Source organism: Micropterus dolomieu, linkage group LG19, assembly GCF_021292245.1.
Source record: "Micropterus dolomieu isolate WLL.071019.BEF.003 ecotype Adirondacks linkage group LG19, ASM2129224v1, whole genome shotgun sequence".
NCBI lineage: Eukaryota > Metazoa > Chordata > Actinopteri > Centrarchiformes > Centrarchidae > Micropterus > Micropterus dolomieu.
Genome location: NC_060168.1, coordinates 34,073,083 through 34,101,002, shown reverse-complemented (window position 1 = coordinate 34,101,002; position 27,920 = coordinate 34,073,083). Strand labels below are relative to the sequence as shown.

General features: G+C 43.8%; 2 protein-coding genes across 2 annotated transcripts in view; both read right to left on the bottom strand.

Annotated features, from left to right (window-relative positions):
* LOC123957448 (diacylglycerol kinase theta) overlaps window positions 1–5,265 on the bottom strand; it is a 53,931-nt gene extending 48,666 nt beyond the window's left edge. Inside the window, exons 1-2 of the mRNA XM_046030256.1 lie at window positions 4,860–5,265; window positions 4,118–4,768 (exon numbers count right to left, since the gene is read on the bottom strand). Of these exons, the coding sequence (XP_045886212.1) occupies window positions 4,118–4,343 (226 nt within the window). The 5' untranslated portion in view covers window positions 4,344–4,768; window positions 4,860–5,265. The remainder of the gene's footprint in view (window positions 1–4,117; window positions 4,769–4,859) is intronic.
* A 2,542-nt stretch (window positions 5,266–7,807) lies between these two features.
* LOC123957447 (ubiquitin-conjugating enzyme E2 2-like) lies at window positions 7,808–27,653 on the bottom strand (the record flags this gene model as incomplete). The annotated part of the gene is given in 7 exon segments (XM_046030254.1): window positions 7,808–8,384; window positions 13,217–13,310; window positions 15,839–15,944; window positions 17,801–17,878; window positions 19,866–19,897; window positions 19,998–20,061; window positions 27,577–27,653. Coding segments are annotated over 7 exon segments (444 nt in total). The 3' UTR covers window positions 7,808–8,338.
* Window positions 27,654–27,920: the final 267 nt, after the last annotated feature.

Sequence of the window (27,920 nt, the reverse complement as noted above, 5' to 3'; positions counted from 1 at the left end):
CAGCCGATCAGCGTTGTTTTTTGATTGGAGTCGGGAGACGTCAAGTCGTGCTTGGAGCATCTTGAGTGTTTTTAGCATTTAGCCGTAGCATGTATACGTGTCGACTCTCCCGTTATTTTACCGTTCCCTCACGGTGTCCTCCCGTTAAAATATTTCCCCGTAAATCTCCCGTTTATTTATACCCGCTGTTTGCTACGTTCCCCTCCGGTAAAGCAGCGTGTAGGCAAGGCAAGTTTATTTGTAGAGCACATTTCAACAACAAGGTAATTCAAAGTGCTTTACATAAAACATAAAAGCAACAGGGAAATATAAAAAAGTTTAAAAGCAACATTAAATACACATTAAAATATAATAAAAGTTACAGTGCAGTGTTACAATCAGGGTTAAAAGAGAAATGAATGGAAAAGGAAAACAGAATGGAAACAAGAAGTCAGTGTTCTTTAGGGTTAGGCACAAAAGCTACTTGGTTAGGTTTAGAAAAAGATCAAAATAAATAGGTTGCTTATGTGACTTCAATTACAGAAGTGAAGTAACGTCACTTACGCAAAATGTAAATGCTCCGTATTTGAATAGCTTTTCTTTGCGGCCACTTTTACAGTGTATCGCATTCAACAGAAACTCACACAGCGGTGGAGCAGCCGCCGGGGGCCATTCAGGGTTCAGTCTCTTGCCCAAGGACACTTCGACGTGCAGCCTGGAGAGCTGATTATTTCTCTTATCAGTGCAAGAAACCTTACATACACTTCTGCATTATTCTAGCTCACAGTTTCAAGTTAGAACATTTTTTCCACTACAAACCCAAGTTCAATCAACACTTACATATCCGACCAAACTCTCAAACTGTCAATAAAATGAATTAATGCAAGTTTAACTTTAAAAATCTCAGTGTTGAGTTCAAAATCCAAAACTTGTCAGAGAAGAAGCGGGGAATGGGGCTGTGATGATTTACAGCGTTTATTCAGTTTTTTGGATGGTATGTTTGATTGTGTTGGACTCTTGCATGATTTGTGGGCTGGTTTGTGGGCAGTGTCTCAGACTTGGCCTTGCCTCACTCCCTGGTGCCCAAATTAGTGCTAATCTGAGCACATCTGCAGCTGAGCTGGACGGACAATTCAGGTGTCATATCAAAGGAGAAGCTGCAGCGAAGGGACCGATCGGCGGGTCCCGGAGGAGGGATTTATCTTGCTGTTGCAGGTGTACAAATGTTTGGTGACTGAGAGAAACAGGAGGACGTTTGATTAGCCTTGAGACGCACAAAGGCTTTTGTTTTAGCCATGTCGTGGCTGCTTTATGTTACACGTGCTCTTATCTGTAATTTTTAAAGGAAATAAATATATTTTCCCCTAATTGTAAGAATAAACATTGTTTGGTTGTGTTCACTTCATTTTAAACACCACTGGTTTTTAACTGCTCCCGTCCCACTGAAATAACCTAGCCATTAATATTTTAGTCTTCAATCTTGGTTAACCTAAAGAGGTCCTAGTAGAGCTTTACCCAAGTTACCCAACACGGCCTTAAACCCAAAAGACTGAACAGGTCGATTGTCCAGTGTCCCAAAACGATATATAACACTGCGCGTTTCGATTCTTGAAACAAATAACTGACTATTCGGATTTCAAATCTCAAAATTACTCAGTGCCTCGCTTTAATTTTAGCAGGAGTTTGTTTTAGGAACGTGTAAATTAAGAATAACGACACTAAAATGAATACTGCTTTCAATTTTCTGCTGCAGCAACAGAAGGACTGGTCATGGCTAAAACAGGTATATATAGTAAGAAATAAGTCATCTGAGCAGCTGATCTGCTGTTAACTGCCGGGACAAACCAACACAACGTAACTCCATGTGTTACATCTGCCGAATTTACAAGAGGGGACAAACAACAAATCTGTCATAGACAGTGTTTCACAAAGTCGAAAAGTTTCCCCCTAACACAACAACTCACAAAAGTATTTATAAGGGAGTCTGGGGTGAATTAACCGCCACCTCAAATATTTGGAGGACAGACAAATCAATGAGGATAACAGGGAAAAATACCAAATATTAACACGAAGGCAAGATCAGATCGTTAAAAACGCACACATACGACCGTTTCCCAAAACAACGAGCGTTGGCGAGTACCAATCCAGACGTCTTCTATCACTCGAGGTCGCGGCCTGACGAAAAACCTAAACATGGTTCGTAATAAGCTGCTGCGGCATCGACCTGTACGGCCGTTTCTCTGCTGAGGACGGGCTGGGAAGATTAATCTAGTCTATCCAGCGCATTAATGTCTTAACTGGACGACACGAAACTGAAGTCAATTAAAAGATAAAAATCTCAAACATTCTCCTGTTGCAGCTTCTCAGTTACATCTTTCACAAAACTCCTTTTTCCCTTGAAGCCTTTAGACTTTTTTATCCAAGTAAACTGTTTTGTCCTCTTATTTTAAACTTGCACTGATTGAATTATGCACCTAATTTTTAAGATGTCCTTGAGTGTCCTGAAAAGCTTCCCCCAAATACAAGGTTTTGTTATTATTCTTCTCCAGCGTGACGATTTGCTGCTTTTCTCTGTTTTACGTCACTTTCTGCTGAATCTTTTAGGGGGTTTTTGGACTGTTGGTCAGGTAAAACAACACATTTATCTCCTTGGGACTCTCTTTGGAGATTGACGTTGAGAATTTCTACATATGTTTACATCTTCTAGCTCTATAGAAATCTGATTACTGAATTAATTTAAACATTTAAACTAAAACAAGTGTGAGCTGCAGTTTCCAACAACCTTCAAAGTGCAAAAACAAGGCTGTGAACCACAAACCCCCTCCTCTGGCTGCACGGTCGACCACCAGCGTTGTGAGCGCTCGTGCTTCAGGGTTATTGTGAGTGACGTCTCAGACAGCAGTTTATTACTGACGGAAACGACGCACAAAGAATAAACCTGGATTCTCCTTCAGCATCTCGGCCGAGTGTGTTCGGTGAACTTTAGGAAACAAAAACGTCCTAACAATAAAGAGATGTGGGGGGGTTTTTATTTGTTATTACGATGGGAAAAATCCACCGGCAGGCCGAGCACTCTGATGACATCACAGGTTTGTGTGTTAATCCAACTCGACGGCTTTAAAGAAGAAAACGTTATGTAATCCAGCCGAGCGTCTGCAGCTCTGCCGGTGATGTTCTGCTGCAGCTTTTAATGCATCTGCTGCTGTTTGTGACGAAGAGGAGGATGAGGAGGAGGAGGATGGTCATGTCACGCAAACACACCTCCTGTTGCCATGTCAACCGGAGGAAGTAAATCACGACTTAACTGCAGCTCCGGCGCTTTACACGTCCTCACACTCAGCAGAGGCTGGACCACCAGCGTGTTACTGGGCAGAGTGGAGTGAGAGTGCGTTGTCTCGGTTCAGCTCTTCAGTTCGCCTGTTGAATTGATAATTGAGTCGTGGCTCAGTGAGAAGGAAAAGCACGGGAAAGGAAAAGGGGGATAAGGAAATGAAAGGAAACATGAAAAGGAAACTAGAGGAACAAGAAAGGGAAACAGAAGATGAGAAAATGAAACATAAAAAAGGAAGAGGAAAGAGAAAAGGAAAAGGAAACAGAAGATAAGGACATTAAAGGAAAGGAACAGGAAGAGAAAATGATAGAGAGGAAAGGAAATGAAAGAGGAGATGAGGAAAGGAAGAGGGGAAGAGAAAGGGAAAAGGATGGAAAGGTAAGGTACCAAAAGTCAAGGAAAAGGAAACTAGAGAAAGGAAGAGGAAAGGAAAAGGAAAGGACACATAAAGGAAATTAAAGGAAAGGAAACAGAAGCTAGGGAAAGGAAACACGATAAGGAAAGGAAACAGAAGATAAGGAAAGGAGAGGAGAGGATCTGTTTCCTGGCTGGAGATGATTCCTCTCTCTGACTCTGAATACAAACACAGAACAAATTCTTTGCTTTGCAGAAGTTTCAGCTGAACCAGTCCTGGTAAATAACACCTGGTCACCTGCAGCTGCAGGGCAGAGCGAGGCTGGCTGGTGGTCCAGGTCCCACAGGACTTGGCCTACACCAGGATATGCTTATAGAGCAGGAGTTGCAGTTTTTGCCGTGTATAGGCTACATGATACACCGAGTATTACCTTCAGGTGCATGCGGTCTTACCTTCACACAGGAAGCCGATGAGCCCCCAGATGAAGTCGCTGCAGCTGTGGCAGAAGGTGGGTTTGGTCAGGGTGACTTTCTTGAGGCAGTGTCCCGGTGCGGAGCTCTGGTACCTGGGCCGGAGACCGGGAGAATTCTGCGCCCTCTTCTTCACGGTCAGAGGGCTCCCTGTCCGGCAGTCCGCGGCGTCAGGGTCCGCCGGTCTGGCTCGGCCGGAGTCGGCCATGCCCTCCTCCTAAAGCTCACTCAAACACACCGACAGGAGGGCGACAACACAGGCGACGACCGGGTTCACCTCCGATGCAGGAAAGCCTGGATCTCTAGAAAGTATTCCACCCCCAGTGGCGACACATCCCACCGGGCCGGACGCAGCGGCGCAGCCCGGCGACAGTGCGCTGTGCTCGGCGTGTGTCCCGGAGCTTTCCCCGCTTCAAAAGCTAATTACCAAGGTCCAAATATACAGAGCAAGCAACCGGGTCACGGCTTTGTGATCCAAACAAGATTAGTTTTCTGGTGAATGTGACGTTGCTCACTCCTGGTGGAGAGTCATCCCACCGGCTCGAGCCAGCGGTGCCGCCCGGCGGAGAGGGCGCTGCGGCCGGCGTGCCTCCCTGAGCTCTCCGCCTCACACTCCAGATAAATACCCGACTCCTGAAATATTAATCGTGAATCCACATTACTAAAAATCCCGGGCAACCGGTACAGCTCGATTATAAACGCCGTCTCGACGTCGTATACTCACGGTGGAGAGCTCCGTCCACCACGACGAGACCCGAGTCCCTCCGCCCGGAGACAGCGGTGCCACCCAGCGGCGCTGCACGGAGGGGAGGGCGCCGCGCTCCGTGCGACTCCCCGAGCTGCCCGGAGCTGGATGAACAGGATCAAAGAGGAAATATCGACCCAGGAGAGCCACAAAGCTGGATGCCGAGTGTGTCCGCGGCGGTTTGGAGTCTGTGAAATAAATGGATGGTTGTTATTGTTGGTCAGCCGTGAAGCCGCTCCAACAGACCCGGGAGACAGGCACGAGGAACCGGTTGGCAAAATGTCCGAAACCCGCCGCAGGGTCGAAGAGAGACGTTATTCAACAAGTGTGAAAGCAGCCGGGGGGGGGGGGGGGGCTTTCATTTGGGGTTTCTTCTTCCTTCTCCGAGGCCGATTCTTCTTCCGCGTCAGAGTCTCCAACACTGATTTACTCCTCCTCCCTGAGCTTCATCCCCTTTCCTCGCCTCCTTCCCTTCCCTCCTTCCTTCCCACTCACCAGGTTCTTCTGAATCTCATCAGCCTTTAAATTAATGAACCCATTATTTCCTCATGTTGTTCCTCTTTCTGTTTCCTTCCTTCCTCTTTTTCTTTACTCACCTCCTTCCTCTGTTGTTGTTTCTGACGCGCTGTTTTAATAAAATCTCTTTCTGTATTTGGACCCAGACAGCTGCAGTTTAAATCTTCCCCACAGCTTGGTTTTATCAGAGAAAACTTAACATTGGAGACGTCTTTTTCTTGATATATCTGATGTTTCTGACCTTCCTGCACCTCAGCATTGTGTCACAGTGGTGCAACAAGTGAAGGAAGACACAGCTCAGAAACTCACAATATTCATGATATGAAAGGACACATGGGGCGTTTTAACAAGATCAAGATGTGTTTAAGCAAATGTCTGCCAACTTTTTCAGATTCCTTTACTATCATTGCACAGAGTACAACAGAACAGAGTGCAATCCTGACGGTGCATTATATCCACAATAATAAAACCAACATGACAACAAAATTTAAAATATGAAAAGTTAAATGTATGCAAGAATATGGGAATGTAAAATAAATTATATAAATATAAATTGTGCAAATGACTAAATCTGTAAATCCAGTAGGCCTACATATAAAACAGCACAGTACACCATCTTCCATCATATGTACAAACAGCAACATGTGAAAAACCTCTTCCCTCCTGAGGCCATTAGTTTCATTTAAACTTCATGCATTCTCCACATCTTCAACCATATTTAAGTGTTTTCCTCCTCAGTTTTGCTTCTCAGCGCGTGTCTTGCACTAATTTCACACAAAACAACAAAAGTTCAGGATAATCAGCTTGTAATATACAAAAATCAATGAACGTGAACTCATTGACATTCAGCTTCAAACCACGGGGGTTTGCTGTCAGTAAATTGCTGCTGGACACAAAACAAATGTTACCGTCATCAATACCACCCTTATTTTAGTAATTCATGAAAATTATGATTAAAATATTATAATGAATTTGTGTCATGTAGCAACCCTATTTTAATTGCTACTGTGATTCATTTATTTTACATAAATAAGATTTATAATAAAGTTTCTGGGGGATTTTAGTGAAAATTATAATTTATTCCACGTCCATGTGCTCGTGCTGATTTGCCCATATTGGGAAAAAATATGATTAAAATATTATGATAAATTGGTATCATGTAACAAACCTATTTTGATTGCTACTGTGTGTTTAATATATTTTAAATAAATATTTGAATAGAAAATTATTTAAGTTTTTGGGGTATTTTAGTGGTTCTTCTATTTTATACAAATATATTATGGAATTTTTTTTTTTTAATAGCTTCAATGTCACATGACCCGGGAACTTCAAACCAAAGCTGTAGTAGTACTCCGGACAAATGAGACACGCCTCCTTTAATTATGTTTGAGTGCTTCTTCTATTTTATATTAAAACGTGATTTATTTTCAATAGCTTCCATCTCACGCGACCCCAGGAAGTCCAAACTAATACCACATTGTATTACTACACTGGACAAATAGTACGTACTTCAAGTACAACTGCAGTTGTACTTCACAGGAGTAGTTTTAAGTAGTTTCTTTCATTTCAAAGAAAATCAGTTCCACTTTTTTTTTTCCTAGAAAGGAGAAAGTGGTGAAAAGTAAAGTAATTGAATACAATTTGAGGTACTTTACTCATCTTTTATCAATACTGTACTTTTCACTTCACTGTTAACAGCTGACGTTATTTTGATTTAATGTATTAAATATGATGCACCTTGTGAAAATGAAAAATGTTTGCCCTTGAAGGCTTGAACACATTTTGCTTAGTGAGTTTCTTTTTGATACTCTAAGTACATTTTAAGAGAAGTATTTCTACACTGTGGTATTGTTGTAGGCCTACTTAAAGGAGTACTTCCTCCACCTCTGGAAGAGTTCGTTGACATTTAATCTGCTGCAGATTCAGTATTTGGAGGATCCTGCACCTTCAAATGTGGCAGCAGTTTCATAAAATTACCATCGATACAGAGACCGAAATGATCGGCAGAAAAATACTCGCCAACAAGGAACAGTTGCTCTCAAAGCCACCAGACACTGTTGATAAAAACACTAATTCTACCTCACAGACAACACAGAAGTCGCCGGTCTATCGCTGCCCGGTGGGTCGGATGGTTTGTGTCATTGTGTGACGTGTTTTTAAAACACAAACTAACTGAACAAGGCAGCGGTAGAAGAGGGAGGTAATAGTGGCTTCGAGGAGAGCGATATATTGACCGTTTCTGGTTTAACAAAAAGGATCTTACTCTTTAAGAAATCTCTCTCTGTAGGCATCATTTCCACAAACAAACTAGTGGACGTGTTTAGATGAGTTCACGACTAAACGATCGGCAGATTAAAAGAGAATTCAACTTTAGAAAGAAGAAAATAAAAAAAACAGCACAACAAGGAAACTGCAATTTGTTCAACTTTATTGATAAACAAAAACATCTCAGAGCTATTAGTTGATCGATCAGCCTTTGAGAGCTTTGAGTTTCATCTTCAGTGCAAAAAGAGGAGAACAGTGTTGAGGATGATGGATGAACTAACGGCTCTCGTCTAAAAACAAAACCTCAAAAAAAAATAACAGAATAAAACCAAAAAGCTGTCGCCTTTCTTTTTTTAAAAGTCTCAGCAGCACATGAACCAATCACTGACATGCATTAAATTATTATTTTATTCATATTCTCTGGCAGCTCTGTCTCTTCAGTTGGCACGTTCACAGCTCAGAGTCCGCCGCCCGTCTTCACTCGGTTCATTTCCTCTCAGGAAGCAGAGAAAAGGGCAAATCAACAGGTTAAAAGCGTTTTAAAGTTGAGGAAGGGGACGAAAACAAACGTGAACAAATTGCTGTGATTGGCTGATGAGGAGGGGAGGGGGGAGGTGGGGGGGGGGGGGCACATGAGAAATCAAACAGTTTGTTCCAGCAGTGGGCGAGGATGTGGATCACATGGCGTATTTCTGAGTCCAGTCCTGAGCTGTCTTGTTGTACCTGCAGACAGAAACACACAGGTGAGTCCACATCCAGCCGCTGCTCAACAGAGCGCAGCGACGACGCCAAACAGCACACAGCGACATCCGTCTGCGGCCGGTTTCATTCAGTCTTATTTTGTCTCCATCGTCCCACGAAACTGAAGCGGCAGCTGCTCGCCCTGCGGACGGAAAGACCTTCGGGAAGAGCAGCCTGAAGAAGTCACATCTACAGTTCAACTGTCACAACGAGCGAGCACGTGGACCTGGAGTAGAGACGGTTTAGAGCTGCGAGGGACCTGAAGGCCAACCGGTTAACTCGCCATGAACGGTGTAGGTATCAGATGTACTCGGGGGGGCCTGCTCGTACAGTCACATAATGCGATTGGCTGTACGTTTGCATGATGACGTGGCGGATGGTGATTGGCCGGATGTCGTAGTGTTTACGGATACTAGCTTTCGATGAATTAACGCTACGACGCTAATGTTAGCTGCCGATCCACTTAAGCTAACGTGTGTGTGTGCGCGTTATCGCCATATTGCCAAAGCAAATGTGAAATAAAAGCAAAAATATTTAATAAAAGACCCCGAGTAGATCTGATACCTACATTTATAACCGGGGCACAATGTAGTTTGTCCGAGTAGCTTAAGTTAGTTACCGTTAGCTTAACGTGATCAGCAGCTCACATTAGTTAATGCCAGGCTGTGTTAGGTCCCGTTTAATAAGTAGAGCTGTATTTCATTGTATAAATTCCTTTAATAGGATTATTTAACGGCTCTGCGTCTCCATAGTTGATCCGAGGACCCGTTAAAACTATATCCGTAAGCACTCCGACGTACAGCCAATCACAATCCGCCACATCATCACGTTGTGTGACGTTATTGACAGGCGCAGGCCCCCCGAGAAGATCTGACCACCCGAGCACATCTGGTACGTACAACGGCAGCGTCTGACGCGACACGTCGTTGACGCCGTGTAACGAATCATCGTGGACGACAACTGACGCCACATCTGGGACATGAGCTGGTCAGAATTTATTTATTTGCCTCCATGTAGACTAGGGATGCAGCGATTACCGGATTTAACGGCGCTTTAAAACGTCACGGTTAATTACTCGTAAAGGCTCCGCTACACCGAACGAAAACAAAGTTACAGGAGCGGTGAAGCAGCTTATCAGAGGCTGCTGCACACTGGCTAAACTCTGGCAGAGGGACCAGAAGCTGTGAAGCTTCATTTCCACCAAAGAAACGACTGAACTCCGCAGCGTGGGAGCATTTCAGATAAACCAAGTCTGACCAGGGCGTCACCTGCACCTTAACTTGCCGTTAAAAGGCCGTTCCAGCAAAAGGAACGAATAACTACATTAAACCACCGAGCTTTACACGCCCAAGTAAAGGTTTAATACATTAAACAACATAGCAGGTTGGTAGGGAATTAAATATAAACGTGTCACTAACAATCGATGCCGTAGCGGGGAGACTCGAGCTTTCAGTGCAACAACAAGCAGGTGCAACCTTTCAGACGCACGGAGACACAAACACACGGGGATATAAGGTCCAGGATGAAAAATCCAGAAGTTACCCTTTAACGTGAACACAGATTAGTAAAGATAATCGTTATCAGTGTAGTTTCACCGACTGACCCGGGGTGTTTTCCCCCGCCTGAGAATCTTATCTTGATGCTTTACATGCAGGTAAACAAACAGCCGACATTGAAACAGCAAATCAATCAAACGAGTCTGCGTTTTCATGTTTTAGCTTGTTTGTTCCTGGTGAACATTTTCCCTCCACAGCCGCTGGTTTCACTTCAGTTCTCTCAAACAAACAGAACCATGCAGGTTTTTAGAACATCAGATGTTCAGTGTAATCCACTGCTAAAACATGAAAGCTCAGCCGTCCAGCAGCTCAGACGCTCTTTACAGATTTGGAGGCATGCTTTGCATCAGCGAGCTTTAAGTCCAGTCCAGCCGCCAACACGTTCCCGACAGAAGCTTCCAGAAACAGACTCCATCGCTCGGCTCTTACCCTCACAGCATGGCATACTTCTCTGTCCACTCCCTGGCTAGTCTGCTATACCTGCGAGCAGCCAGCAGGACACTCGGGTTAAAAACCTGCAGGCTGCTGCTTCTCAACACCAGCCTTCAACCTGGAGCCAATCAGAGCTAACGATGTCATCAGAGCGCGTCTACGCCACGTTAAAGTCAACACGTTGCTGCTGTCCTGGGGCTGACTTCAGGTGTAACCCTGGGTTTCAGTCCTACGCTGGTGGTTCACGTCTTACATCGGTAACCTATCCTGAACGGCTAACCTGCTCGCTTCCCGGTCTCTTTGAAAATGGCGTCACCGCCCGTAGAAGATCCCGGTGACTGTTTTCTACTTCCTGCTTGCTGTGGGTGATGCAGAGAAGCTTTTGTACACTGATGTCATCCTGCAGAGGCTGAAGCTCTAAAGCCTTGCTGTACCTGCTCGCCGCTTTAAAACCTGTTTTTAGATGTAGTTTCTATTTGCTCCCAGGTGTGTTTCACAGCTTGTCGCGGCCATTAGAAGAAATGGCTTCATTTTGATGTGAGGATAAATGTTATGAGCAGATATTTTGGCGTTCAAGTTAAGTTTAATATGAATTTGTACAATATGGGGCTGCACAATATGTCGTTTCAGCATCGTCATCACAGAGTTTGTTGCTAACGAGCGACAATCAGGCTCAAGAAAGGATAGTTTGCATTCAAAAAAAATCTTCAGACCAATAATAAATCTTTAGCTTATTAAGTATTTCCACCTACAATGTCACCCCAATAATTTCAGGATGCTAAATGGTTTTCAAATTTCAATTTCTGAAAAATTCCTGTATTTTTTCATATTGCAGAAAAGAAAAATATTGCAATGTCAGTTTCTTCCAACATCGTGCCGTTTATTATCAGTTCATTCTAACTTTAAGTTGCATTTGTTTCTTGTGTTACAGAGACTGGGCAGGTAACGAGGAGGGTTTTCAGTAAAGGTCAGGGCCCTGTTTTAACGATCTAAACGCACAGCGGGAAGAGCACGGCGCCGCTACGTTTGGGGCGTGTCCATCTCCAATTCAATAGCTGAAACAATGTGCCAGACGTGGTTCAAAGGGGTTGACTTCATTATTCCATGAATTAGTCATGGGTGTATTTTGGGCGTAACATGCTATAAACCAGAGTGTCATCTCCCTTTAAAAGCCAGGGGCGCTTGTGTCTTGGCTCATTTCTATTATAATGGCGGATGTTATGGTGCATTATAAAATCATCTACTGATTGAGCAGAGGGGGTGTGGACAGAAGTGTTGACGTGATATAAAAAGGCTGATGTTCCTCTGCAGCTCTGTGGTTCATCAGTGAAGCAGACTGGAGTCTGTTAACAGACAGACGCCGTCTCTTCTATGAAACGCCTGGATCGGCACTGCGCTGCATTACTAGAAACTGATGAACCGGTCGAGGCTCAAATCTCTCTCTCTCTCCTCCTCTTTATTCGGGGTTTTACTGACTTTAACGAAGTACTTTCATGATCAGAGAGGCTGCTGACAGTCGTTTTAAACGTTTCCATGTGCAGTCACAGCAAATATCGTGGAGCATTTAAAGCAGCAAAACTAAAAACTGTAGTCATAAAGTAAATCACAGACGCTCTGACGGAGCTCAGGGTTGATTCTCTCCAAACATTTTCCCTCTATGAACCTATGAATCTCTGAGTGACATAAAGACTAAAATGATAAATCTCTCTATTTTGCTTCGAGCAAATTGACCAAAATGCTGATCTGAATTATACTAATGAGTTAGAAAAGACTAAAGTGATGGTAAATGACTAACAGACTAAAATACGCAGACTTTTAGTCAACTAAAAATAATATGACAAAAACTAACAAGGACATTTGACGCAGGACAAAGACGTTGACTTTAGACCCGTTTTATTTTTGGTCAGTGGTGCAATCGCTTTCTGCTGCCTCACCATAGCAATAGCAACAGTTTTCCTGACCACACCTCGTTTTAAGACCAACACTCCCAATTGCCATTTAAAAAACTTGGGCATGAAAATGACAACTGCGTCGGCTGGAAACTTGCGCTGCGCTTGCCGGGAGGTGTCAGACAGGTCACGTAGGGCGCCTGCTCTGGCACTGTGAGTGCGTCAAATAAATGACTGATGTCTTAAAAGAGAGTTTAACGACCGCTTAGTCAGCGCCCAACGCCAGGACACACAGCCGAGCTGAAAGAATCAAGCTGACATGGTCAAACACGCCGTAAGAGCACGTCTGACACGTTCATCTAGAGGAACAAACAACTGAGTCAGATCTGCTCGTCCCGACGACGGACAGGGACGTTAGCAGCCCGCTATCTTCCTGCACGTGGCAGCTGGATTATGAGTTGAACTTCTTCCCGTTTGTCCAAATTACAGTTTGCTCTTGTAAAATATGACGCTCAGCTGCCAGTAGGCTCGTCCGTGTGTGCAACTGGTGACTTGCTGCAAACTCGGAGCCTTAGTTGTGAACGCGCTCACGGCTGGATTGAGAAACCGCTGAGCCTGATTGATCGTTAGCGAAGCCAGAGAACGTACTGATATCCTGTCGATGTTGAACTGGCTTCCCCAGCTGTTTTTTTTCTTAATGAAGATGCGGGATGATGACGCCTGAAATGATCGTATCTACTGTGGGTCATTCTACGCATTTCAAACATCTTGTGAGTAAATTAGCATGTAAACTTTTTTCTGCTCTGTGCTCTTTGTTGGTGTTTGAGGGTTTCGAACGAGCAGCCAACCAGCTGGTGAAAGACCAATTCTAAATCTACACCAACAGTTTGTGTCATGTAGACGTCAACTCAGTTTAGCTTCACGGACGTGGACTCACCTTACAGGGTCTGTTTTGTAGATGCGGGCGATCTCTGGCACTAGCGGGTCGTCGGGGTTCGGGTCACATAACAGAGAACAAATGGACAAAAGGACTGCAGAGAGGAAAACAGGAGAACATTTTCATCAAATCATGTGCCATGAACATACGAAGGTCTGGACACACTTAGAAATGACCTTGATTTCGAAGGAAAAGGACATTTTTGTCCGTTAGAACAACATCAGATTGATCAGAAACGCAGTGTTCATCTTGTAAATGAAAAGTTTGTGATGGAATATCTACAGAGGTCCATTATCAGCAACCACTGTGCTCCACACTGCGTTTGCTGATCCAAGTCTGTCATTTTAAAAGGCTGATCGATGGTTAGAAAACCCTTTTTCAATCATGGCAGCACAGCTGAAAAAAGCGAAGCAATAAAGCCTTCAGTAGACTAGCTGAATGTCTGGAGCATCAACAGCTGCTGGTTCCATTAGGCCGCGATCAGACAGGAAGCGTTTCGCAGGTTTGAAAACGCGAGGTTGTTGCTGGGCAACCACCGAATCAGCTGTCCTGTCAGTCTAATCAAAGATTATAGCGCCATCGATCTGTAATCTTTGGTTTGCCGTAATAGCGTTCATATTACACAACTCACAGGTCAAATAAGCTCATCTTCCTGCACATTATATAATTTGATAATTCTTGTTTTGTTATGTTTTGTGTTTATTATTATTATCGTCATTTTCATGCGAAGTCTTTGTCTTTTGTCGCTAAAAACATCTGCTTTAATAAAATAGGCAAACGGAGGGCGCCTGCTCCGGCGCCGTTTGAGGGTGCGAGCTGTTCAAACACGCAGAAGACGGGGAAACGGAGATCCGTGTGGGTACATGAGACCCTCAGAAAGAGGAGACACGCCGGTAGGAGCTTCGGTTCCAGGTTCATTTTACAATGAGTCGGGGACAGTTTGAGTCTCCAGACAATCCAAGCAACTGTAAACTTCGGTCACCACAACCGAGCGCCCGTCTCTCCATTCATTTGATCGGACAATGAAAATAAATAAAATGACGTTTTGCTCAGTTGATTTTTTTCCCCCAACTTTCAGAAACGCGAGGCGCAGCTGGCGCCCAAAACATGAGGCGTCCTGGGCGCATCAACAGCACGCAGAACGCTCACTGCCAACAGGAAACCATTTTTAAAAAAGGTGCCTCGCACTGCTGGGCTTTAGAGGCACAAAATGGCCAGAAACACAGAACTTTCTTCTGAAACCCGTCAGTCTGTTCTGGTTCTGACAAATCTCGTACGATGCGGTGCGCTACCTCCTTCAGAACAGAGCAAACTGGCCCTAACCAGACCAGAAAGAGGAGTGGGAGGCCCCGGTGCACAGCTGAGCAAGAGGACAAACACATTAGAGAACCAGACGCCTCCCAGGCCCTCAACCGGCAGCATCATCAAATAGTACCCAGAACACACCAGTCTCAGCGTCAGCTTTGGATCCCGGGGCCGTATTACAGAAACTTCCTAACCTGCAGATCAAACTGCTTGGTAACCATGGTGAATTAGGAAAAAGGCCGTTACAGATCAACAGTTCCTCAGTCAGGGTTTCTTTCCTAACTTAAGACAGGAAAAGTGTTTTACAGAAGCGTCCTGACTTCATAAAATCTTAAACTTCAGGAGAACTGTTGAGCTGTCCTAACTTCACTTTTCTACCAGGTAGTGTTAACTAGCCAACTCGTTTAATCCTTTACAATATCAACAAACGTCAACAGGCGGAATTGATTAACCGATTGTACCGATGCGTTTGATGACCAAACCCTCGTTATTAGAAAGGCTGTCGGCCATGCGACGCTGGATAATGTCTCATTATGTAACATGGTGTGAAGGCTTGAGGTAACAAAAGGATTTCCTAACCTGGGATCAGATAGGATCCCTAAAGTTAGTCAGGATTTGCTTCTGTAATACCAAATTGTCTTCAGTTAAGACAGGAACCTTCTGTAATTCGGCCCCTGGACTCCAGAGCCGAGCTGCAGAGAAAAGGCCAAATCTCAGACAGGCCAGTCCCGGAGTCGCCTCTTCACTGCTGACGTTCAGACTGCTGCTTCCCGGTTACTATTTAATGAGCACAGAGCTGAAGGCTGCTGATAATGGACCTCTGTAGATATTCCATTACAAACCAGCCATCATTAGGAGCCTCTGACCCGTCTGAGGTCATTTTAAATGTGCAAAAACGAGAACATTTCTAAGTGTGTCCGAACTTCTGACATGTAGCGTGTTTCTATAAAATGTGTTAAGACTAATTTTACTCTCGGTCACGTTATTCAGTCACTGCTGTGGACAGCTGTGATGAATTTACCTCTTCAATAAGCCCTATAATCTTAAACTGCATCTTCAAAACTGCAACTGTGCGCCCAGCACCATCTAGTGGTTTTACTTCTGCAGAACATTAAAGATCAGATATTGTTTTGAACCCAGAAAGGATGTTAACAGGCATCCATGGTGACAAGAGCACTTTCACATCCAACAGACAAGCTGGCTCTTTCTTTCTTTACTCCACTTCAGTTTACTTCACTTAGTTTGATCTCATTAAGCCTAAACGCTGCTTCTGAATCTTAATAATCCCTCCTGTCGTTTCTGCAGGATATTTCTTACCTTTAGAGATAGTTAATGCTGGAGACCACTGTGACCTCAATATATCCAAGCAGATGCTGCCGTTACTGTTAATATTTGGGTGATAAATTCTTGTTGTGAAGGCGACCTGAAGGGAGAGGACAAACACAGAGTCACGGTCACACATCACAGCAGCTTCCAGGATTCAACACAGAGCTTCTGACAGAGCTCACCTGTTCACACAAACATAATCTCATCCCTGCAAGGTTTGAAACTTCAAGCTCAAACTTTAAAAGCCTTTTACTGGTAACAAAATCTGGTTCTTCAAAATGGCGTCCACAGAAAACGCTTCTTGTTGCCAGCGACAGGCTCAGACTGTTACACCAGGTGTCTGACAGCATCCCTGCGAGGGACTTCCAGTGACCCCCTTTGTTTCTAACAGGAAACTGAAGTCTCGCTCAAGGACAGTTCTCGCTCTGAAATCTTGTGAGAGGCGAGTTGTTGCAGGAAGACGGAGGAGGAAACGAGGGCTTTAACGATTCATCGGTTAATAAAATGCAGACGCAAATTCTTTGCGTTAATCCATACAACTGTACAGCACAGTGTTTCGCACGGACATTTATTACTGTCGCACATCGAGCTTACGCTGCGAACACGCCGTGATTATGATGGAGCTGTTTGCAAAGTGGGGGAAGAGAGAAAATAGCGAGGGATGAAGAAGAAAGTGTCTGGGATTATTTCAAGTTGTTAGCTCACAGTCAGGAGGTAACTGGGTGTCCCCTGCAGCTCTCTGTAGCTCAGACGATCCCTGCTGATCCATCCTCTCACCCAGATTCTCTCTTTAGAATTTCCATCTTTACAATGACAAACAGCTGTTTCCTGTGTTTCATTTCACATGTTTTCTCGACTAAACGTGGTTTAGAGACCAGCGTCGGGTGACACAGCTGCTGTCAGCTCCTGTAGTGTGTGACTCCCTGTCACCGATCAGTCACGTCGTGTGAACGCCACGACCACTTCAAGACTCACAAGACGGCAAGTTGTGTAGCCTGAACGGCACGACCATCAAAGTCGTGTAGTCTGCAGGAGGCGTTAGTTTAACTTGTAGCACTCGGGTGATGTTTGTGTTTGTAAAGCAGCTGTCTGGTTGTTGGTCTGATGTTTGCTGTATGACACACTATGAATTTCTAAAAGGACCATTAGGGGGCGCCAAAGCAAAAGTACTTCTTAAACGACGCATCGATGAATCGTTGAAATAATCTACAGAAGCTTCGAACGCTAAAATCATCGTTAGCTGCAGCCCTAGAGGAAACGAGGGAGAGGAGCTGCTAGCGACACTTCATTTCCTAACATTTCTCCAACTAAACAAACTTCTCTCTGCTCTGCCTCACGTTTCCAACGGCAACTTCCTGCGACAACTCGCCTCTCGCGAGATTTGAGAGCGAGACTTCAATTTCCTGTTAAAAACAAAAAAGGGCGTCACCGGGAGTCTCTAGAGAAGCACTTTATGTGGACAATCATTTTGTTAATACTGCTGAAGCATCTACTGCACAGATCCTAAATGTTTTGTGCCCACTTGTCATTTCAGCACCAACACAGGTGGAAACAGGTTAAAAAACTAACAAAATGATCTTTTATATTTTACCCTCCGACAACAGCTGCATGTTAAAACATTTTTTTAAAACATTGCAAACTGTTTGTAGGCAAAAAGCAGTTTAAGTAGAGTTCTGGGAGCCCAACATAGTCTGTGTCCAGTCACTCAGTTCAGACAGGAGGCCGCACTGCTGCTAAACGTCGTCCATTACTGCCATCAGATAACCAGACTAATGCTACACAGCGACCGCACCGTCGTGTCCTCGTACGGACAGACAGATGACTTTCTTAATAAACTACACCCGAACCTGATGCTTCGTTCAGGTCGAGCACCAAACTCTAGTTGGAAAGGCAGTTCAAAGATACAAAGGCAATTATTGCAAAAACATCGTCCTTCTGGAGCTGCTCACTGACCTTGGGTGGTTTGAAAGGATAATCTGTTGGAAAATGGATAGTCAGGAAAAATACTCCGCCCTGATAGGGACTGTCAGGCTGCAGCAGGAAACACAGAGAACACAGGTTACACGTTCCAACGTTCACACATCACGACTCCTATACTTTACTGTCATCACTGTTTCAGAGCAGAGCTCAGAGTCACATGAGGGGTGGAGCAAGAAGCGCCCGCTTTTGGAGTTTAGGATGTGGAAGCAGCTACAAAAAATACGCCTTGTGGAGCTCAAATCAAGATGGCGACAGCAGCAGTCGGGGCACACGGCGTTGGCACGTGTTGCTCAAGATATATCGAACATTTCTGTAACGTTGCAGAAAACTGACGGAGTCAAACGGGGGAGTGGCTGGAGGAGATGAAGGCGTGAAACCCGGCAGAAAGTTGTAGGGCCCAAAAATGTTGTCACCATGAAAAAAGTCATTTGATATCAATAATTATTCAGGATCAATGTCCAATTATTATTTATTTCCTGTTTAAAGGCTGTTTTTTGCTCCTGAGTGAAAGTAAATTGTGGTTTTTAACTTTTCCTTGATGCCAAAAAGCAGCAGATCACTTCACAAATCTGAGGCAGAACATTCAGAACGTTTGATAAAGCAAATGATGAAAATTAAGTGAAATCTGTTTTCTGTCTCTTTTCCTTAACAAAATAAATAACTTAGTAGAAAAATTAGGTGCTGATTCATTCGTGATTGACATGAACTAAATCGAACATGACCGAAGAGGTCGTTGACGGAGAACGCTAAGAGAAAGAGAGTGTGACCGAGCGAAGAGGCTGCAGAACAAGAGTCAATCTCTGACGGGCTTTTAGTCTTTAATCTAGAGATCCTAGAGAAATAAAAGCCAGCAAGACCGACGGCGAGCTGGACTTCCTGCTGCTGGACTAGAAATTAAAATTAGCTCGCTTGCTCAGTCCGATGTTTGGCCGTGTTAGCAAAGTTGTCAAAGTTGGCTAGTTTGATCACAATCCAAGTCAGTCCACCAAATCTAAATCCTCCCTCCCTGAAGCAAATGACTAAAAATACTAGCTCTTGCATACTGTTGCTTTAACCGCCTCGGGAATTAACACATTAAACGGAGACTTACTGCATATGAAAGAAGGTGTAGGATGTGTGACAGGACTTGGGAGGTCCAGTGTTATGCATTCAGGAGCAGTGATGCGCCGCTGCTAAAATTTCCCACTCATATCAATGCGCTACTAATTTTCACAGTGTGTGAGCACGGTAGCATCATCGCTCGGCTCGCTCCTCCTCGTTCTGTGCAGAACACACGTGACAGATGGTGTTATAAGAGCAGCGTCACTCTGAATCAGGAGGTGCGCAGCGAGCGTTTGATCGTCCGAGCGGAGGAAAATATTCTGGCAGTAAATGTCCGGTGTCTGTTACAGAGTGTCGGCTTCTCAAGACCAAGAAAAGTCTGTTGTTTCCCAGCTGCTGGAAAAGAGAAGCCGGTTAGCGCTAAGTTAGCGAACATCTCCCCTTCAGACTGAGCAGCTTCTACAGCAGCTACAGAGCTGCTCTGTGACTGAACATTAGCTCGATTATAGAAAGTAACTGGGAGCTGGATTTTATCATGTTGAGAACATCAGGTCCAAACTGAGACTAAACTGGTGCAGCCTGCAGCTCCGTCCTGCACAGACTGGTTCATCCTAAATTAGTTTTCAGGTTTCAGTCTGAAAAAGTGGTTTTGGAAAAGAGAGGACGGAGGTGACTGGAGGAGCTGAGGTTAGGAAAGCAAACTCGTCCTTTTAAGCTGACGAGGAGACGTTTCTTTTTAGATTTTACCCACTTACCCCCCCCCCGTGACCACCACCAAAACATTCATGTAAAGCTCACATTAAACTGGGAAAATACTGAAAATTTAACCATTCTAAGGTGCATCGCTGCTGAGACATGTTGTGTCGAGGTTTTATATCCAGACAAAGATTTAGCTTCACCTCCGCTGCTACAGCTCCATCCTAGAGGAAACACTGAGGTTGCATTTGATGACGTTTATTGTACCAAACACAAGATATCGGAGCGGTTTCATACTTACAGGCCCCATAATAGTAGCTTGCCAATGAAACACTGGAAAAGAAAGGGAAACAGAGGGTTAATAAAACACGTTCACAGCGTCAGGTGTCTCCATTTATATATTTGTTAGGAAAGAAAACGAAAATCTTCTTACTGTCTTCACCGACCGGCCCGGCGGAGCACTGAGCCGGAGGATCTCTGGACAGATCGGTGAGTTCCTGAAAACCCAGAGAGCAAAAGAAAGAGAGAAAGCAAGAAGTGTTAACGTGGATTTAAATGTTTCCTTACAAAATAAAGCACCCGTTTCCCGGTAAGATGGTTGTTTTGTTGTGAACAACCCAACACTTGTGTCAAGTGTGTCTGCAGCTGTTTTGCATTTTGTTTGAAAACGTCACCGGCCAGCCGTTTCTCCCTTCTGGGGACTCAAAATAAACTTAAATTCACTTCCTGGAGACAATCCAGGACCCCAACCGCTGGCCCAAATATCTGTACAAGACTTTCATTTCCAATTGGACAAGATCAACCAGCCTTTAGTCTGAAAAGGTAGCACAAGTCAGACCCCCACCCCTCTAAACAGGAACGAGGCAGCTGATCTGATCTAACAAAGGGTTTCCTGTTAAACTCTGTCAACAGCCTGATCTACATGATGCCGTCAGCTGGTTCAGATCCAGTTACAACACAGATCAAACCTGTTACCCCTGTAGTTATTAGTTAAACTTAATTAACTGAAATCACCTTAAAATAATAATTTTTCAGTGAAGATGCGTCTTACAGGGTGGCTTTTGTAAGGTTATGAGACCACAAATATTGGGTTAATTAACAAAATCAACTTTGAAGATTTGACCCATCGGCACTGAAGCATGTCTGAATTTTACCTTGATTGAAAAGTTCAGGTTATTTTTAAAGGTAAGAATCTTTCAGTTTTTTTAAACTATGGTTAAACAGTGTTCTTAATAACCCTTTAGTAAGAGTTTCATTTGGTGAAGACGGCTCTTTGAAATGGTCAAAAGCTCTGGGTGAAAAAACAACAACTAGTAAATTAACCTTGAGTTTAGATTATTTAATTATTATTTTTCAACTCTGATACCACCAGCAAGTTTGACAGCTCTCGTCCGTAGACCTCTCACCAGCGCACTGTGAGTAAAAGACTCGACATTATCGACCGATCTCGACTAAATCTACCGGTCCGTAACACGTCACGGTTTCCCCAAAATGACTTTGTTTTGTCCGACCAACAGTCCCAAATATTCAGCTTAGCGTCACAGTAGAAGAAGAAAACCTGCAGGAACTCTCAGAAACTGGAGCCAGTGAACGTTTACCAGTCAATAATCAATTGTTCTGGGTTGCGACGGCGTGAGAAATTCACGTTACGATAAAGTTTTATTATCATCACAAGTTCCAATGACCTTTAAAAAAGGGACAAACCCTTTATTTTAACTAGAAATTATTATTTTTAATGATAAGTAGAATTCCGTAAAACCCTAATTGGAAACTCTCTTTATTATTATCAATTAATCATTAAATCAAGACCTCCAGCCGTCCTCTGCACCCGGATTTGCTGCCAATATTTGGACAGTCGGTTGGACACTTTTCACTACTACTGACACTTTACAGAGCAAATAATTAACTGGGAAAACATTTAAGAGATTTCTAAATTAGAAAATAACTAACTACACAAGACATTTATTCCGAAGGGCACACCTCGGCCTGGAACGACAGCAGCTCGGACATGAAGTTTGATCCGTCATGTGAACGCAGCCTTAACAACAAACAGACACACGGGTCTTTATTGATGTCTAAGCAGCCGGTCTATTTTTACTCGGCCAGATGAGGATATAGGAGCGAGGGGGGACGACGGCGGGTTTGTGTTTCCAGCCTGCAGGTCTCCCTGAAGCCAAACTGTGAGTGTTGGTATGTGACACACACAGCTCATCTTTCAGGTTCGACTGAGTTTGGAAGGCGAGGAAACCGTCAGGAATTCAGACACCGACTGTGAGCGAAGCAGCCGGGAGGGTACACGCTACCCTGGTTTCAAAGTACACAACAGTACCGCTGGCGTTTCATCAGTTTTTCAATTCATCCACCAAAAATGATCGACCAAATGAGTCACATCTGAGACTATGAGTGTCACAATACCAGAGATTTAGCAGTCATACCAGTGAAATGCAACAACTTCAACATACAGTCCTTTAATAAAAACATCTGAACATTACAAGGAACAACTAACAGCTGTGAGAGGGCGTCCAGGACAGATGAGAGGCGGTTTGATGTCAACATATTCAGAAATGAGCAAGATATTGAAATTACAACCTCTCACTAGGGTTGGGTATCAAAGTACCAAAACCAGTACCCTTAAAGTGATACGACACCTACAGAGTACTTCATTCGATACCCTTCGTAAAATACAACCTGTGACACCAAAGCAGTTGATTGGCATCATTGTTGTTACTGCTGCAAGGTCAATCTATTTTATTTTCTTTGTTTAATAACAGTTGGATAAAAATATTGGGAAATATTATCCGATCGCTGCTCATCCTGATCAGGTCGTCCTCACAGCTCGGGAGGCGTTTTGCATTTGAATGGGAGAGGAGGAGTGAAACAGGTTAGTGATCACTGTGAGCTGAGGAAAATCAATTTAAGTTAAATGTTTGATCCGCTTGTTGAAAGTAAACAGAATTTTATGTTAACTTTCGATCAATAAATCTTGAACCGAATTGAAAGATCTCCGCGTTGAAATGGATCGTATCGCACTTTTGAGACGGCCCCTAACTCCACCTACAGTAACGCCTGCGCGTTAGACTGGGGGTGTGGGGAAAAAACTATGTCTAGATGCATCGCAATGCAGACTTGGACAAATACAAATGTCAATTTATTATCTAGAAGTTAATACATAACGTGATGTTGACGGAACGAAAGAAGCGGTTTAACTTGCAGCTCCGGACCGTCTGCGCGGCGCACACACCGGAGACGTGTGGTTTTCCCTGTTCGGCACAGACAGGCAGCTGCTGACTGAATGAGTGCTGCTACTAAACCTTCACATGATCAAAAAAAATAAATAAATTCAATGCACAACTAACGTTAATGATTTTCACGCACACACTGCGCAGCACGGTAGCGCTTAGCTAGCGTCCTCTGCTCATTCTTCAAAGCTACGTGACAGGCGGCAGTAGGTGACGATGAAAGCAGCGGAGCGCTACGCTTCAGTCTGGCAGTAAACGTACAGTGCAGGTCGCAGCGTGTCCGTTAATTAAATCTGTCTGATGTTTTCCAACTGCTGGATAAGTTAAGGCGGTCAGCGCTAACATCTCCTCTTCAGACTGCGTCTGGAAGCTGAGCAGGACGCTTTTCGGCTGCTAGTTAAAATTTGTTTGTTGTCATTCATCCACATATCGAGTAGGGGTGTAACGGTACATGTATTCGTACCGGACCGTTTCGGTACAGGACATTCGGAACGGTGCACATGTGCCCTGAACGCAGTCTTTAATGTCATATATTAAACTTATTTTGTGTGGAACATTTGTAAATTCCCAGTTTCCACATGGACGGACCAAATCTCCGCCTTACGGCGCTACACAAGCAGCCGCTTTAGCCCCGCCTCTCGCTAACTAGTGACTTAAGCGTCACGGCCAGTGCAGAGAAGCCAGAGCTTTAAGACCCGCCCTTATCGTTCAGGTCTTCTGTTTGGGAACACTTAGGTTTCAAGTGAAATACAACAACGGACAAGTCGATGAGACGAAAGCAGCGGGCCGACAACATGTCAAACCTGCTAACGCACTCTTATATTAGGTATATGTGGGATTGTTTTGAGAATATTTTAGTGGAGAACTTGTTAGTAGCTCGCAGCAGTATTTTATTTCTTATTCTTTTCTTTTTTATATAATTTTTTTATTGTGTAATTTCGAAGTTTGTTTAAAAAAAAATAATAATTGTAATTCGGATGTTTCCAAAAGTTCATAATAAACCAGCAGCAATTTAATGTTTACCTGTACCGAAAATGAACCGTGACTTCAAACCAGAGGTACATACCGAACCCAGATTTGTGTGTACCGTTACACCCCTAATATCGAGTACACAAATTAACTAAACGCCGTTTCTCAAGGCCCTTACAGATCAAAACACAAACATGTAACTACACTAGACGAGAAAACAGATATACTAAGGTGGAGTGAACGTGGTTTGGCTGGAGCGCTGTAAAGTGTTCAACCCCCACTACTTGTTTGGATTATTGTTAAATACTTTGCTATGAAAGTACCAAGTAGTCACACAGTGAGAAAAACATCCTGTTCATTTTACAAATCGCATCGTAGCCTCATAATCGTAATGAGGTGCCTAGAAATTCCCACCCTTGAGGTGACGCATCGCGATGCATCGAGATATCCAATTGTTGACCTGATAATCGTAATCGAATCGTGAGACCAGTGAAGACGCACACCCCTAGTTTAAACTGCAGCATCATCTTTGGTGATTTTCAGGTGACCCAAATTGTGAAATAGGGCTGAAACAATTCATTGATTAATTTGATTACTTAAAGCATCGTCAGCTGCCGCCCTACGTCTGCCTGAATTAGCACTCCAACAGATCCCAGAACTGTTGAAGCAAACAGCCGCAAAAGTAACTTCACCCGGCTTCCAAACTCTTTTCTATTGGACGAATCGCGGCGCAACTGTCGCTGCAGCTGCACCTGTCGCTATCTTCCACGTGTTGGATCTCCGGTACCGAGCAAAAGGAATATGTTTTCAGAATTTTAGCATTGACTTGGTACAGAAGAGTCTGTTCTCATGACATCCTGATCTGAGACTGCATACAGCTCCGCTTCATGCCGCTCTGTAGGCAGCAGAGGGCCGAAACGATTCATCGATTACTAAAAAGCATCAACGCTACTTCTATTATTTCAAGCTAAAAGAAAACAACAACAACTCTGTAATGTTACGGTTTGTCCACCCTAAAACAAAACTTGCCTCGCCTAACGCAACAGCACGACGGCGTCTGACCAGAGAGCACCCGGTCTATCGAAAGTCCACGGAGCGGAGCACAGAGAAGATGAACAGTGACTTTAGCGTTGATCTGAAATCGTGATTGATTGTTGAGTTGAAGGCTAACCAAAGGAAACCGCAATCCTCAGCTGTAAATGTCCATACGTGCGTTTGTTGTTCTCCGCCTGGTTGGGCCGTGAGTTCGGGTTCTAACGTCACAGTCGTGTGATAACTGACACAGCTGACCCCGTTACCAGGGAGGGAGGGCGCTGACGCCGCCAAGCTAAAGTGCTTCTTAAACGATGAACTGATTAAATAAACTGCAGAATACATAATGAAGCTCCTGAACCGCTCAGGTATTTTCTGTTATGCAAATGAAGTGAACCAGAGAGTAAAATGAGGACAGATCTGTCTGAATACAAACTAATTCTCGACAGCCTTTGCATTCTTGTTTGTTCCGACACGAGTCAGATGAATTATTTAACTGGTGCACGTCGGACGCTGGTGTACAGTAAACGTGTCTGGACGTTTAAAAAAAAAAAAGAGAAGGTCAAAACAAACCTGTCTAACCTTCCTGTAACACTGGAGCTGCTGTTTGACTTCACACAAAAGGTTAATGATTTAATATACTTTAAATGCAACTTTAATCAGGCCAACGATTAGTCGATTAATTAATTAGCTGTCAACGACTAAATTAATAGTCAACTATTTTGATAAATCAATTAATCATTTGGAGCCTTTTTTTGAAAGAAAAGACGTCCAAATTATGATTCCAGCTTCTTAAATGTGAATATTTTCTGGTTTCTTTTCTTCCTCTGTGACAATAAACTGAATATATTTGGGTTGTGGACAAAACAAGATGTTTGAGGACGTCATCTTGAGCTTTTGGGAAACACTCATTTTCTAGACTGAACAACTAATCAATTAAATCGAGAAAAAAATCGACAGGTTAAATTGATAACAATTGTTAGTTGCAGCCCTTGGCCAGGTACCACACCACAAAAACTAAGCACTCGCTGCATTTTATAAGCAGTATTAAAAAGCTTTTATTTTACTGCAGTTACAAAGTCCAAATAACAAAAAGCATCTTGTGGCTCATGAATGGCTCAGAAACACTGAACCACAGGTGAAATATCCATCTATAAAGCTGCTATTTTCTATACTTAATTACACAATTTATAAACTTAGTGATTAATCGGTCTAGAAGTTCTCACAAAAATGGTAAAAACTATTAATCACAGTTGTCCAGAAGCCGAGCTGACAGCTTTAAATGTGTTGGTTTGTCTGAACAACAAACCAAAACCTGAAGATGTTCCGGTTCCTGTGACGAAAAGACAAAGAAGCTGGGGAAAAAAGTCACCGTTTGACAAATTACTAAGACAGTTTGGCGATTAGATAAAAAATAGTCCATCTCCATCAGCAGCACGTTTTATAAAGTCGGCAAAAACACAGAACTCACAGCAGCAGGCGGAGAAGGCTGGTTGACGACGTAGCCTATGGAATCACATCTGCACAGGTGTGGTCACCGTCGCTTTACCTTTAGGAGCAGATCAACTCTAAAAACACAGCGTACTGACCATTCAGCTGTCCTGGACAGTGACAGCACCATCTGCAGGAGATCCCACAGACTGTTTTATAGGCTGCTTTATGTTTGGTGATGCAGAGAAACTTTTGTACTGCGGGACCATCCTACAGAGACTTAAATAGGCTACTAAAGCCCCAAAAATGCTAAACCAGAGGCTTCAAAACGGTCGACAACAAAGTGACCGGGGCTGCAATATGTAAAAATCTGACCACGTTTGAAATATGAACTTGGGAAGTTCACACAGTTATAAACAAAATACAAAAATCTGATCTGAGTCACATAATGAGCCAAGAAGTCAGGTTTGGGTCACTCTGGCCTGCAGCTGACTTTTCTGACACTGTAAAGGAAAGAGGAAAGAGAGAGAGAGGGTTTGTGCTCCAGCATGTAAAGGCTTCTTCCTCGGCCGTTATGGCTTCATTTAAATAAGGCCAGTAGTTTCCTTTACACCTGCTGACAGACAAACAGCAGCCAAAACATGAGCTAATAATAATAATAATAATAATAACCACCACCACCTGTCAGCTCTTGGTCACACTCTTTAAGCCTTTGTCTATTCTTTAATCAAATTTCCAAATGTGAAAACCTCCTGACATGTTACTACGGAGAATGTTCATCACTGTAAGACATTTATTTCATGTCTCATTGACAGCAGTATAATGTATAAACACAGCAGTACATTTGGTTCAAAGTCAGGGAAATAAAAGTGTCCTGACTGTAAACTTCAGGGTGAAAAGCTGAGCAAAGGTCCATGATAGTAAATTAACCTGTACGGTTCGTTTAATGACCATGAGTGGAAATAAAGTACAGAACATTTCACATTTCCAGGCCCGTCTGAGACTGAAGCTAAAGCTAACATCGGCTCAGAAAACTGAACCATTGTTTCATGTGAAACATTACAGACACACCGGGGAGGGCAGTTTCTGTCAAACACCTTCCCCCAGGTACAGCCGACACACGTTAACACACAGAAAACAACGTTTCTGTTCCGCGCCGCCGTCGCAAACCAAACCCCAGCCAGAAATTTCACGGTTTTATGTCAAACGTTGTGTCATCGGCAGTGTGGAGAACAAGCTAACGCTGCTAGCTAGGTAACAAGCTAAAAGGCACACGGTGGAAAGACGCGCAAAGGTCCGGTTCTGGTTCCGATTAAATAAGAAAGAAGGACAGTTCGTTACCTTGGAAATCCGTTTTAAAGCCATTGTGTCTGCGTGGAGGGACCGGCTGTCGAGGAGAAGGAGGTGGAGGAGGAGGAGGAGGAGGAGGAGGCCAGCTAGGTGACGCTAACTAACTAGCATCTAGGACTTTGCTAGCTCTTGTAGCTTGGCTAAGCTAAGCTAAGCTAGCTGTGCTGCACATACGCCGGTTAAACTTGGAAATGTTTTCTTAAATCTCGTCTTTTCTCGCCGTGTTCCGCTCAGTCTGGAGGCTCTCCGGTACCGTCAGCCGTAACTTCAGGCTGACACTCAAACAGCAAACCGGGACCGACCGCAGCAGCTCAAAATGTCTTCCGTTTCACAGA